General features: G+C 40.4%; 2 protein-coding genes across 2 annotated transcripts in view; one reads left to right on the forward strand and one right to left on the reverse strand.

The window, feature by feature from the left end:
* Nucleotides 1–568: 568 nt before the first annotated feature.
* On the reverse strand, nucleotides 569–8459 carry Gpatch11 (G-patch domain containing 11). Its single transcript, XM_051177894.1, has 9 exons — nucleotides 8392–8459; nucleotides 7508–7579; nucleotides 6785–7011; nucleotides 5880–5921; nucleotides 4783–4903; nucleotides 4573–4663; nucleotides 3550–3660; nucleotides 1900–1981; nucleotides 569–784 (listed from the first exon to the last, which is right to left on the reverse strand). Exons 2-9 carry the CDS (start codon nucleotides 7564–7566, stop codon nucleotides 729–731), a joined length of 789 nt encoding a protein of 262 aa, XP_051033851.1. The 5' UTR covers nucleotides 7567–7579; nucleotides 8392–8459; the 3' UTR covers nucleotides 569–728.
* A 1253-nt stretch (nucleotides 8460–9712) lies between these two features.
* Nucleotides 9713–13513, forward strand: part of Heatr5b (HEAT repeat containing 5B) — an 87182-nt gene continuing 83381 nt past the window's right edge. The window contains exons 1-2 of the mRNA XM_051177895.1: nucleotides 9713–9795; nucleotides 10702–10851. Coding sequence (XP_051033852.1) covers nucleotides 10726–10851 — 126 coding nt within the window. The 5' untranslated portion in view covers nucleotides 9713–9795; nucleotides 10702–10725. The remainder of the gene's footprint in view (nucleotides 9796–10701; nucleotides 10852–13513) is intronic.

A 13513-nucleotide genomic window follows, 5' to 3' on the forward strand; every position in this document is an offset into this window, starting at 1 on the left:
AAAACACCTATGACTTTTGATTCTGACTCTAGACATGATCCAGTAGTATGGAATCCTAAGACTTCTCAATTCCTTCCTTCCTGCAGAGAAGCATTTTATTTGACAGAGGCTACTGAGGTACAGACAGAGCATGTGTGGCTCAGCCTGTGGTGTGTTCTTGGAGAACTAACATCTATTTACTCTGAAAAGCAAACCAGGATAAGCTATTTCTTCAAGACATTGCTCCTAGAACACAAGGTGGGCCCTTCCTCCTCAGGCAAAGGACAGGCATGCAGTTTCTCCAAATAAGAATTATAGAGAGCCTGGTTAGAGAAAGTAGCCTTGCTTTGTAGTTCAGATTCATGCTGACATGCTTAATTTGTGGTGCTGGTGACTGAACTCAGGGCCTTGTCCAGGCTTGGCAGGTATTCTACCATCAAGGTATACCTCAAGTCCTAAAGCAGACAATTGACTTCCTGATTCTCATGATGCCTTATTTTTCTCAGTTTGTCCCAGGTAAAGAAGGGGATGAAGTGTGTTACCTGCTGGTATGCTTCTACAAGTACCATACTAGCATGAATCACAGCTGTCCATGTCTATGATACTTGTATTTAGAAGTGACAGTAACTTTTTTCCAAGCCAGTGAGAAATTCATCCAAAGTAGAGCATATTTCTAAAAGAATAAAGCATTATATAAAGGCCTTCTTTTTTCACCTGCACAAACCGTTTTTACTTTATTGGCAATAATTTCAGTCATGATCTGCAGAGGTTGGTCCTGGGCAATTTGAAGATAGGTCTTCTTTATCTATAATTTATATGGGAGAAATAAAAGGTAAATACAAGCTTAGAGTAAAAATTTAGAAAAATGAATGTAGTACTTTAAACAGTCTCATTTGTTATTTATTCTACAAAGCAAATGAGGAAAAGATTAAAATAATATTAAAAAGAGGCTAGGGGATGGGGACATGGCTCAATGGTTCAGAGCACTGGCTGCTCTTCTAGAGGACCTGGGTTCTATTTCAGCACTCACAGGTGGCTCACAACTGTCTAAGTCCAGGACCAGAGGATTTAATGCCTTCTTCTGGTCCCCATGAACACTGAGTGTATGAGGTGCATGGACATACACATGGACACAGTACCCATACACAAAAATAAAAATTAAAGAGACTAATAACAACAACAACAAAAAAAAACCTTCATTCACAAAGTCCTTAATTACAAGTTAATCAAACAAGAGAGTAGATTTTAATGATTTAGGACAAGTCTAACTAAATAGAAATTAGTTATAAAATTTTAGTGCAAGTATCATTCAAAGAATGAATCTTCAAAAATAAAGCATGAAAGAAATAATTATCTTCAAGTTATTTTTGGTTCTCTCTCTTTTTTTAATGGGGATAGGGTTGAGACAGGGTCTCATTAATTAGCCCTGGCTGGGCTGGAACTTGCTAAGTAGGCCAGAGAGCTGCTGTCATAGCACTCACATACAAAGTTTGAACACACAAATAAAAAATAAATAAGTCTTTCTTTCTCTTCGGGTTTTTATCGAGACTGGGTTTCTCTGTGTGGCTCTAGCCATCCTGAACTCGCTATGTAGACCAGGCTGGCCTTGAACTCAGAGATCCACCTGCCTCTGCCTCTTGAGGGTAGGGATTAAAGGTGTGTGCCACCATGCCTAGCTTTTTAAAGTTACTCTTTAGACTTAAAATTATTTGAGTAATAAAATGGTGAAAATTCCCTCTTGCACATTTAGTTGCTAAAAAATTAAATGCTAAATTCTAATAACAACTCTATTTCTATAGTCACTATTTCTTTAGACACTGGTCCTACATGTCTATTTGAATGGAATAAGACATGTGAGCTTTATTAAAAATAAGCAAGTATTCATGGGCAGTATTTGTAAAACATAAATCATCTTCTCACCTTCATAGGCTGTCCCACACCAAATGCAATATAAATGCTCTTCTCGCAAGTAGCCAGTGAGTATCTGCAGTTTTTCCAGCACCTGATAGAGGACACAGGTGCATCAATCAGAATCTTGGTTCCAGGACCAAGTTCAGTTTCTTAGGCCCAGGCTTGAACCCTTCTGGTACACTCACAAACAGTGACTCAAGGTGTCAGAGCAGAGGTGATTATAAGCACATGTCTCAGCTGACTAACACTTGTCCACAAGAGACAACTGGTAGACAAAAAAAAAAAAAAAAAAAAAAAAAAAAAAAAAAAAAAAAAAAAAAAAAAAAAAAAAAAAAAAAAAAAAAAAAAAACCAAAAAAAACAACAACAACAAAAAAAAAAAAACCATCTTTTGGCTGGCTCTGAGATCAAGTTTTGTTGTTTTTGATAAAAGACAGTGCCTCATTATGTATTCTTGGTCTGGAATTTGCTATGTAGATCAGGCTGGCTTTGAACTTACAGAGACCTGCCTGCCGAATGCTGGCATTAGGTGTACACCATCATACCCAGCAGGAACATAAATTTTGAGTGGCAGGCAGATCATGGGACATGGAGCAGTGATAATTAGGATTCAAAAAGACCTCTCTTACTTTCAAGAAATCTGTCTCTCAGGTGAAGGGAGGGGAGACTGTGTCCTTCGGTCATACTCAACAGCTTGCTGTAGTCATACATGTGTGCTTAAAGCAGTGATTGTTGCCCAGCAAAGTTCCATAAGCAAGAACTATAGGAATATTATCACCCTTTCTTGAAAATTCACACTTTAAAAATTAACTGTGCATATGTGTTTATGCATCTCAGGTACTTGCCAGTGTGTGTAGAGGAAAATCTGGGAGATCAGCGCTCTCCTTGCACTGTCAGTCCCAGGGACTGAACTTGGGTTGTCAGGCTTGGCAGCAAGTGCCTTCACATGAGCCATCTTTGTCTATGCTGTGCTTCCTTCTGATTTTATTTTCTGTTTGTTTTATTTTGTGAATGGACGAGGTACACACTAGGATCACTTTTAAAATTTAACAGAAAACAAAGTCAACTGCAATCATTTGTAGCTAATCTGTCATTTTTAGTAAATAAATTAAAGCTAAATGGAAAAAAATATTATAAAATTTTTAGTTTTGGGTTAGTAAAACATTCCTGGAAACCAACAGCTCTCTACTCAGGGTTATTTTTCTCCCCGGGTGCTATTTAGCAATCCATGCTGGGAACACTTTTTGGTTATCAAGCTGCAGTTGCCAATGTCTATACACCCTGATCAATCATTTACAAGCACTCATTCTCAGACTCCTGGGAAAGCTTAGCTGTCCCTCTTTGCTGTTCTTGTGGGGCTGAGGCACCCAAGGCTTCCTCTGTTCCCTACACAGCAGTATGCCTGGTCTCTACACTCTACATGCCAGTTTCAGTTCAGGGTTGCTGGGGGTAGTAGGTACCCCCATCAGAGTGAGAATACCCTGATCCTAATTTTCCTGTATGTGTGTCTATGTGTCTGTCCTTTCTCCCTAAGTGGCAGGTGGTAATGCTACACATCTATCTTATCATGCTGCCCACAGCAAAGTTACCCAGCTTCAGGTGGTAATAGTGCCAAGGCCAAGATTTCTGCTATAAGGAGACAAACAGTGCCCGGACATACACTCAAATCTTCACTCGTGGATTCATCTTCATCCTGTTCTTCCTCTTCCTCTTCCTCAGTCTCCTCTTCAGGCCTTATCCAGTACCATGCCTCCCTGGGAACCTGAATATTCTAAAAATGCGGAATTATTTTTATAAAACACAGCTAAGTATTCTTGTGATATCCTGAATATGTTTGTGTTAACATAAATTTGTTCTGTTCTTCCAATTAATATTTACTGAGTGAAATTTCTCCATAAACAGTGAGGACAGTTAGAATTTTGTCAGTCAAGCAGGAAAGATGAGCAATGAGTGTAAAACTACATATAAACTAGGAAGTCATTAAGTGTCAGCAAGTACCTGCGAGATAATAGCTCACAGAAATATAGTGAAGTGGAACATTCCTCCCTGCTACTTATAGATGATAGAAATTATGCCAATATTTCAGTGAAGTCATTTTATTTCGATACCACTCACTGTGTTTTATAAAAGGCAAAGATTTCTTTTACAATGATTTTAAAAGATTCCTATTTGAAATGAAATAGATATACCAAGTGATAAATATGGACTAAATTAGGTTATTCTGGTTAATCAAACACTATGGGGGAACAGAACATCTAAACATTCCAGTCCTGAGTAATGCAATTTGAATAAAACAAAAGCTAACCCTTAGCAGACAATCCAGGAAACATGTTCCTGGAGTAAGTCAGCCATTAGCATGTCAGGGGTACAGTAAATGGTACACATCACACAACATTTTTTTGTTTTTTCAAGACAGGGTTTCTCTGTGTAGATCTGGCTGTCCTGGAACTTATTCTGTAGACTAGGCTTGCCTCGACTCTCAAAGGTCCACCTGCCACTGCCTTCTGAGTGCTGGGATTATAGGCATGTACCACCACTGCCTGGCTTAAATGAAATCTTTAAGGGAAAGGTTTTAGAAACAAGAGGTGGAGGGTTTTGTTTGTTTGTTTTTGTTTTAAACTCAATAAAAATATAAATCATATCATTCAGATATCAAAGCACCAGGAAACTGGAAACCACCTACCTTCTGGGCATCTAGCTGCTGGCAAGCTCGCTGGCTCCTTCTCAGGTCTCCTTCGAGCCTCATCTCATCTTGCTTATTTTTCAGTCGCATCCTAAGCGAAAGAGAAGCATAATGTCTATATTCTCTTGACTACTTTATATACCCAAGTACCAAGAACACAATATAATAAAGGGGATTTAAAGCAAAACTAGTTCAAAGAAAACCTCTTACCGGAACTGCTCAGCGGCCTTTTCTTCAATTTGGTTTTTCATGTGAATTTTTCTCTTGTAGTTTTCTAGCCTTTCCTCTGCTTTCCGTTTTAATAATGACTCGTGACCTATGCCACTTTTTCCTGGTCATAGACAAAAATTCTGATGTGGAATTTAAGAACTTACTCACTTTGTTTAAACTTCAAAACAGGACAATTTAAATATTCAAGAAAGTTAAATGGAGTTCTGACTTGAATGTAATTTTCCAAACTTATTCTGTTAAAACGGCAACAGAAAACAGGAAATTTGACAAAGATCACAGAGTCTTATCTAACACAGTAGTTCTACAGACATTTTTAAAACTTAGGAACTGGACAGTGGTGGCGCATGCCTTTAACCTCAGCACTTGGGAAGTGGATGCATGCGGATATCTGAGTTTAAGTTAAGTCCGGTCTGTCTACAAAGTGAGTTCCTTATAGCCAGGACTACACCAAGAAACTCGATCTTAAAAACTCAAAATAAATAAGTAAATAATAAAATTAAGGAAATAGTATCAACTATCACACTTTCTCTTGAATTAATCCAAGGAATTACATAGAAAACATTATTGAGAAATCTGCTTTTGAACATTTTTAGCACATTACAAAAGACAAGGAAGGCACTGTGCTTTCCACAGCTGTAAAATTTTCCCCCTAATATTTGTGGCCCTGGGGTCAGAGGCAGGGCTATATACTGGATGGACAGGTACTCTGCCAATGGGCTTCACCCTTAACTCTTTGGCAGGGCTTCACTATGTAGCTCAGGCTAGCCTCTACATCTCTCTACCCTCCTACATCCACCTCCTAAATTCCCAGAGTACAGATGTATAATTGCAAATGTCTACTCCTGGCTCTCCCATAATTTTTATGATTTAAATTTTATATTCTACTACTTCTATTTCACCAAAACGTACTCAAATTTTTTCCCTCCAAAACAACTTTAAAAAGACTTAGAAGTTTAACATTTCTCTATTCCATAGGCTTCCTATGATAGCCAACTACAAGGGTACCATCACTAAACATATTAAGCAAGCCAATCTAAGTTATTGTTAGTTAATATACTAAAAACATGACTATATACCTGTTTTGACATTGAGAGGAATTGGTTCAACAATACCATCTCCTAAAAAAAGGAAAAAAGAAACGTAAGTTAGAATGTTTTACTTACCACAAAGTTCAGGCTAGTCAGCATAGTAGGTAACATTACAGTGCTCTCTGCATATCTCCTCCCAGTTTCAGTGACATTCCAAATTGAATTCTAGAAACTAATACTCTCTTCTTTAGTTATTATTCTCCTTACTTCCTGTCTGTCTGTCTGTCTGTCTGTCTGAATACTTGTCTATCATTTATTTCTGAGACCAGATCTCACTATGTAGCCTTTGCTGTCCTGGACCTTACTATGTATACCAGGCTGACCCCGAACTCAGAGATCCGCTTGTCTCTACCTCCCCAGTGCACTTATGCCATTTTCAGAAGTGACATCATGGACACAACAGTCTTAGCAGGCAGAAACATCAAGGGGGGGGGTATGAAAAAAAGATCAAAGTTATTAAAATAGAAAAAAGCAAAAAAAAAAAAAAAAAAAAAAAAGCAAACTGAATTTACAGTCACTACATCTTAAATAAGCAGTTTCATTTCCTACAAGGGAACACAGCTTCTCTAAGCAGAAGGTCAGATAGACGGCTGCCACAGGTAAAGAGTAAGCTGGGAAGGGGCCTGGGTCCCCAGCTGCTTCACTGTTATCGGCTACTGTGCTTCTGTGCCTATCACCTGCTACCATTCTTCACTGCTTCCTCAGTCAGCCGCTTGCCGGTGCCTTCAAGGTTAAGCAGCTCATGTCCACAGGTGTGGCATTTAAAATGGATGCTAAGAAACTTCAGTGGTTTTACTTTTTCATAGTCTAAAAAGTACTGACAACTTAGGTCTTCATTAGCACACTGTAACCGAGTGGAAAAGAACACCAAGCCAGTTCCACAAGAGACTTACCACTCTTGCCCAGCGCCTGCCCACTCTTATACCCCATCTTTTGGAGTAAAGCGAACCCTTTGTTTTCAGAGCCTAGTGCATTCTTCAACCCAATGTCACGTCTTTCCCTTTCTTCTTCTTTCACACTCTTCTGCCTATTTTTCAGATTGGCTTCCTGTTGTTTTTCTTCTTTTCGACGGGCCTCTCGGATCTGCCTCAGCATTGGCATACCTGGTCTGATGTCTTCTCTGAAAAATAACAGAAACACTGTTCCTCCCTGTTAGGCAGGTACCCCCTTGTTACTGACAGAAGGCAGAAGAGGGAGCCCAAAGAGTGTTGAGAGAAGAAGTAAAATGGTTAGTGCCAAAAGAGACAACTCTTATTTTCTTTGTGTGGACACACAGGATGCTATGTATTAAAAAATGCCCTGGGCTGTTGTGGGGAGGGTAACTCAGGTAGTGTCAGAGTACTTGCCCAGCATGTATGAAGCCCTGAGAATGATTTACAACACTGCAACAACTAGTCATGGCTTTTGCACATGCCTGTAAACTCAGCTCTTAGGAAACAGAGGCAGGGGAATCAGCTACACAGTGAGCTGGAGAGCAGTCTGAGCTACATGAGACAGACTCTGTCTCACAACAAGCAAATACACATGACTACCACTGCCACCCAACCAATGTCCTTATTTTATAGTCTACATGTGTCTTTTGCAGATCATCATATTAGGCATACACATGTACTTACTGAACATTAATGAAGGAATCTGACATGTAATCCTCTTCTTCTGCCATGTTCAACTTCATATGACAACACTGCCTACAAATAAACGGGACAAAGTATTATCATTATCATTTTAGTTTACCAAAATGGAAATCAAGCATGGAGAGTGGCAATGCTATATGATGATGCTCCCTTGTGCACAAAGATAAAAAATTTCAGAACCTTATGTTCTACCAGCAGTGGAGCGGCCAACCCAACAAAGGCTAACTGGGAATGGTGTGGTCATTTGAAACTTCAAAGCCTCAGTCATGATTTGCCTCCTCTGAGGCCACACCGTCTAATCCTTCCCAAACAAGTACTCCAACTTGGGGACCAAGTATTCAAAAATATGAGCCTATTGGTACCATTCCAATTGGAACCAGCACAGAATTAAACACTCTTGTTTTTTCTTTCCTGAGATTGGATCACCCTGTGTTCTGTCTCATGCTGGCCTAGAAATCACTATGTAGTCCATGCTTGCCTTGGAACTTGTAATTCACCAGTTATGAGACAAACACTCATTTTATGTGGTATTCTCCAAAATGGTCTGCTCCTAGTAAATTTTGCCTCTTGGCTTTTGATAATATTGTGTAATCCCCACATTGAACAGTTCGTGTAACCAACAAGATTTTGTATATTAGAGCAACTTTTGGGTGACTGTACATTTCACTCTGTAAAGTTGGTAGTATGGATTAATTGAATGAAGTCTGTGGTCTCACATGAGAGCACTCAAGAAGCTCAATGAAGCCACCTATGTGGGAGAATCTGACGCACAAATGTGTGAGCCAAATCAGTGAGCTGCTTGGGAATTAGTCAATCCCGAGTGAATCAGACTGAATACCAGTATTCCTACATGTAGTAGTACTCACCTAGTTCACGAACAGCTCAGTAGATATGAACAGTCAGCTCCACTTTCCAGCTGGAAAAATTAAAGCTCAATCTGGCTAAATGATTTGTTCAAAATACACAGAGTACACACAGGTCTTGATAATCTTATTCCTGAAACAGAATGGGGTTATAATTGTGATTGCTGAGCTGGGTATCCAAGCCGGGGCCTCATACATGCAAGGAAAGCATACTATCATTGAGCTAAATCTCGAGTGCAAACTGAATTATTTTTAAGGGGAACATTTCCACACGCAGACATGGTGGTCCACTGGTGTAATTTCAGCACTTAGGAGTTTGAGGGCAGCATGATCTGCACAGTGAGACTCTGTCTCAAAATTCAAAACAGCCCAACCCCATACACAAAGTACAAGGGATTTCAGATAAATTTTAAAGCTCTCCCTTTTAGTTATTACATCTTATAATTACAATTTCCATATCCCATCACACTTATTTACACCCAGGTATTGCAACGTCATTAACTGACAAACTTAGAGGAAGTTCATTACTATCGATGAGGAAGTTAAATTATTAATGAGAGGAATAAGGAATTGGGGCCTCTAGTGTTAAAGATCTCTTGCTATGAGGACAATACACGCTACCATTATCCACTCCCTTCAAAATAAGCATAAACTCCACAAGGCGAACGATAACCTAGGCGACGATGCTGTCCCTTTTTAAGATTAACAGCAGTTAAGAGTTCTGACGCTGGGTCTACCTAAGGAGAAGATCACACAGCATTTGCTGATGATGGATTGGAGGTGATGTCTGCGAAAGAACAGAACAAGACGATGCGAAGCTCTTTGCTTTAGTGCCTAAATAAAGGGTAACCATTTTTCTCAACAGGAAGATTATAGTTGCAGGCTTATTCCTTATTGCGTAAAGGGTACGGGGAGTTTGAAGCAAGATTACACAGAGATGGGCTGGCTACCTCTTTCCTACGGATGCCTCGAGCATCACTGGCCTTTCCCTCCCGCATGCAGCGACCCACCAAAACGACCACTCACGGATGAGGCGCTGCTGATGTCGGGATGGGCAGTCACAGACAGACAGCACCGATCTCAGGCAGTCTCTTCGGTGTCATCAGACCCTAAAAACACAACTTACCTTTTAGATCCAGCTCCGCCGAGCGCACGCTGCGCATGCGCCGTCCAATTTAGCGAAGGACCTGAAGATCTACTTCGCACTAGTCTCTGACAGCAGATTCGCTTGGAAACTTGGGGGCGGGCGGGGTTAAGACAGCGCGAGGAGTGCGCGTGCGTGCCACCAGCGTTCTGCGCGTGCGTCTTCCTCCCGTTTCCTGCAGGCAGGAGTTTGGGAGGCGGGGTATCCGGTTCCCTCCGCAGTGGCCTGAGGAGCTCAGCTGATCGGCCCCCCGCCAGACTAGGTGAGGCGGTCCCGTGCGCTGTCAAAGCGTGCAGGTTGACTTGCACCGCTGTCCCTGTGCCCCGGGACGTTTGCAGAGGACTGAGGAGGGAACGGGAGTTTTGAGGCCCGGGAGCCTCAGCCTCGTGCGGTTTACAGTACGAGAACCCCTACGACGCGAGGCTGACAAGCTGGGATGGCCCGCGACTCCGCCTCACTTTTTCCCTAGGCCCCTAGGCCCGCGGGGTGGACCAAGACACCGAGCGCTTGGGGTCTGCATCTCTCGGGCGCTCCTGCTGTCGGTCCGCGCCCCTAGCCTGTCCGATCCGATGCCTTGGGTCATTATCCTGGGCCCTGGTAGTCAGGGACCCGTAAAGGTGCCTGTACACTCAGCAGGGGACGAAGAAGATTCCCCAAGATGCGTGAGCTTGGTGCTTAGGGAGTTCTTATGGTAGAATGAGTTGCCGGATAATGGCACTTTTTGCCGTATTTATTTTTCGTGCACTCCGTTCTTATCGCCAGTTTAATTTTATTTCTATCTCTGCCTTCTCAAAATTGGTTCTCTCAGCTTGTGTTAAAGAAGTTATTTTGAACAAATGAGAAATAACGAGAAGTGAAACCATACCTTCTTTCTCTATCTTAATGGTTGCATTTATGAAACTTGACACTTAATATTTAAAAATCTTTACATGTGGACACCAGAGAGATGGCTTGGTGGTTAAGAACACTTGTTGCTTTTGAAAAGGACCCAGGTTTGGTTTCCAGCGCCCACCTGGTGCCCTTTAACCATCTGTAACCCCAATTCCAGGGCATCTAATAGCCTGTTCTGATCTTTGTGGGAGGCATATGGAGGCAAAATACCCCTACACATAATTAAAAATTCCTTTCATGTGTTTCCTTTTTTAAATTTTAACTAAACTGTTCATTTAAGGTGTGAATTAAGAGCTTCAATAATGGAGTTAGCTCACAGCTTATTGCTAAATGAAGAAGCGTTGGCTCAAATCACCGAAGCAAAGAGACCAGTGTTTATTTTTGAATGGTTAAGATTTCTTGATAAAGTCCTAGTCGCTGCCAACAAGGTAGGTATTCCTCCCCCACACCTGTGAGATTTATATAAAGAAAATTTAAAACCTTGTGTTTTGACAATGTGAGTCATTCACCTCAGGAATTTCTAGTTTATCTTATTCTTAGTCAGCAACAAAACCCAAACCCTGTCTAAATCCTGCTTGTTGCATTCTTCATATGTCAGCTCAGTGACTGGGAGAAAAAGATGACTCCATGGTTGTTGTCAGTCATACTCATCTGTGCCTGGAAGTGGTCTCAGGATGTCTCTAATCCCAGTTTCCTCGTGTTCTCTCTGGGGACTTGAGAGATTTTTACTGTTTATTCCACTTCCTACATAGCCTCTTGGATGCAAGTTTGTTCTGTGCATGTTTGTTTATTTTTTAAATGATAGATGTGTTCCTCAAATGAGAGTTTTGTTCAAATTTGAGACTGGATCATAGAAGGTGTTCTGGAAAAGGTGAATTTTGTTAACTGAATGTCAGAATAGGCTAGTTCTGAGATTACTATCTTAGTTTGTTCCTCTAGGCTGATTGTTCCCTTGCAGATACTTTTCTAGTGTCTGAAGGAGATGTGGTTAATTATCTAGAATTGAGGTAGGGAGCCTGAAGGCTTCAACACTTAACTTAAACATTCACTTAATTCCTATTTTAGTACAGTGGCTTCAGTCCACAGTTGTACCTGATCCCTCCTTGTCCAAAGTTGTCCCATCCTACTTTCAGAAAACAAGTCTTTAACCTTCTTCTAGAATGGATTTTTTTTTTTTTTTGGCTTTGATTTTACTTTGTGCAACAGGCTTTTATTAGTTATTCCTGGCTGGCCTGGGACTCATTATGTATTGCAGACTAGCTTCAAATATGCAGCTGTCTTCCTTCATTAGCTGCCTGAATGCTGCTAGGCATGATGGATGCACTCCCATATGCCCTCAGACTGTCAATCAGTTATTCCTTTTATTTCTAGGTGCAGATTTATTCTAACCTCAGAAGTTTCCCAAGACAAAAAAAAAAAAAAAAAAAAAAAAAAAAAAAAAAAAACAAAACAAGCAAACAAACAAACAAAAAAACACACACACACACAAAACTATTGGAACGATTGGAGTACTTTGTTAGCTTTCTCTGTTTGGAATTCTTGGCTTTCAGATTTTTCTTGGGTTCTTTTCCTGTTGTCATGGCCATTGTTGATTTGTGCTTTGATGCTGGTATTCCTGCCTGTTAGGATCACTTTAATTGCTAGAAAGGCAGTACATGCATGGGTTTCCTTGTAACTAGAAATTTATATTTGTCTCTTAAATCTTCTGTAACTGGGCATTTGTTGTTTTCCTCCCACTGAAAAGTCCTTTTCAAGTTATCACATAACTCAAATTACCCAAAACAATGGTCAGGACTTGTTTTATTTGGTCCTTTCTTAACTTCTCACATAGCTGAACCTCCACTTTAAATACTTAACACTCTTGTTGTCTTACTCTTTAGTGATAGCTAATATTGTAATTTCTACCACCATTCAGAAATCCAACTTTAGAAGACCTCTCATGGACTGCTATGTAGCTCATTTGGTAGAGCACTTGCCTCTAACATGAAAAAGCCCTGGGTTCAATTCCCAGAATTGCATTAAAACAATTTTAAGTGATGGCCCACAGCAAGAATCCCAGCCCTTGGGAAGTGGAAGCAGAAATGTTCACAGTCATCTTATTCAGCTACATAGTAAATGCAAGGCCAGCATGGGATATATGATCCATATTCATCCTCCCTCTAACCCTCCCCTTTTCTTTCCCTTCTCTCCCCCCACATGTACACACAGAAACACACAGTTAACACTATCAACATCTAAACCAAAGTATTGATTTCCTTTTTTAAACTTGTTCTTTCCCAAACTGTTAAAGTCCTTCTTCTTTCTTAACCCTCATACCATGTTGATTAGCAAATATTAATGGAATTACCCATAAGCATGCCTAGAATCCATTTACTTCCCTTCACCTGCCTCTTTGGTTACTCTCTTCTGGGTTATTACAGTAGCTTTCTAATTGCTCGCCTTGTATATTCAGCATCCATAGTTTTAACAGTGAAATATTTGGATTATAACCTTCCTCTGCTTAAAACTCCCATTCAGAATAAATTTAATATTCTTCGGTGTATCTGGTACTATCATCTTGTTTCTTTGATTTCCTGCTACTGTTTTCTCCTACTTCATCCCAGCTAACCTGACCTTGCTGTCCTCAGGTGTGCTAAGCATGCTTCATCTGCAAAGCCATTGCATGTCTTGTTCCCACTCCCTGGAATGTTGTTTTCCTGGATAGCATAGCTCACCACTTCACCTTAGAGAGAGATGTTTTTCTAATTAATTTATATAAAATGCTACGCACTCATACCATTCATTTATTTATACTCTGTCCCTCCTCGAATGTAAATTTCATGAGAACCAGACTGTGTTTGTTTTGTTCACTGTTGCACACAGTGCCTAGAGTAGTTGCATGGCATGTAGTAATTGCATTGTACTTCTTAAATGAATGAGTGAATTTTGATACTGACTAGATACTGATTGTGCATAGATATGGGAATTTCATTCTGTTGCTTAGGCCTCTTCAAAATTTCTCTTGGTTTCCTTTACTAGCCCATAACTTTATGGACAACTGTATTTGTTTTTCATGGGGAAAAACTTAGATATCAGTCATCTATACACCTA

Source organism: Phodopus roborovskii, unplaced genomic scaffold (genome assembly GCF_943737965.1).
Source record: "Phodopus roborovskii unplaced genomic scaffold, PHOROB, whole genome shotgun sequence".
NCBI classification, from domain to species: Eukaryota; Metazoa; Chordata; class Mammalia; order Rodentia; family Cricetidae; genus Phodopus; species Phodopus roborovskii.

Coding starts and splice junctions, on each gene's coding strand:
- Gpatch11 (XM_051177894.1), bottom strand. CDS start 7,566: ATGAAGTTGAACATGGCAGAAGAAGAGGATTACATGTCAGATTCCTTC. Junction 4,904..5,879: donor TCCTCTCAATGTCAAAACAG/GTATATAGTCAT, acceptor GTCTATGACCAG/GAAAAAGTGGCATAGGTCAC. Junction 3,661..4,572: donor AGCAGCTAGATGCCCAGAAG/GTAGGTGGTTTC, acceptor CCGCATTTTTAG/AATATTCAGGTTCCCAGGGA.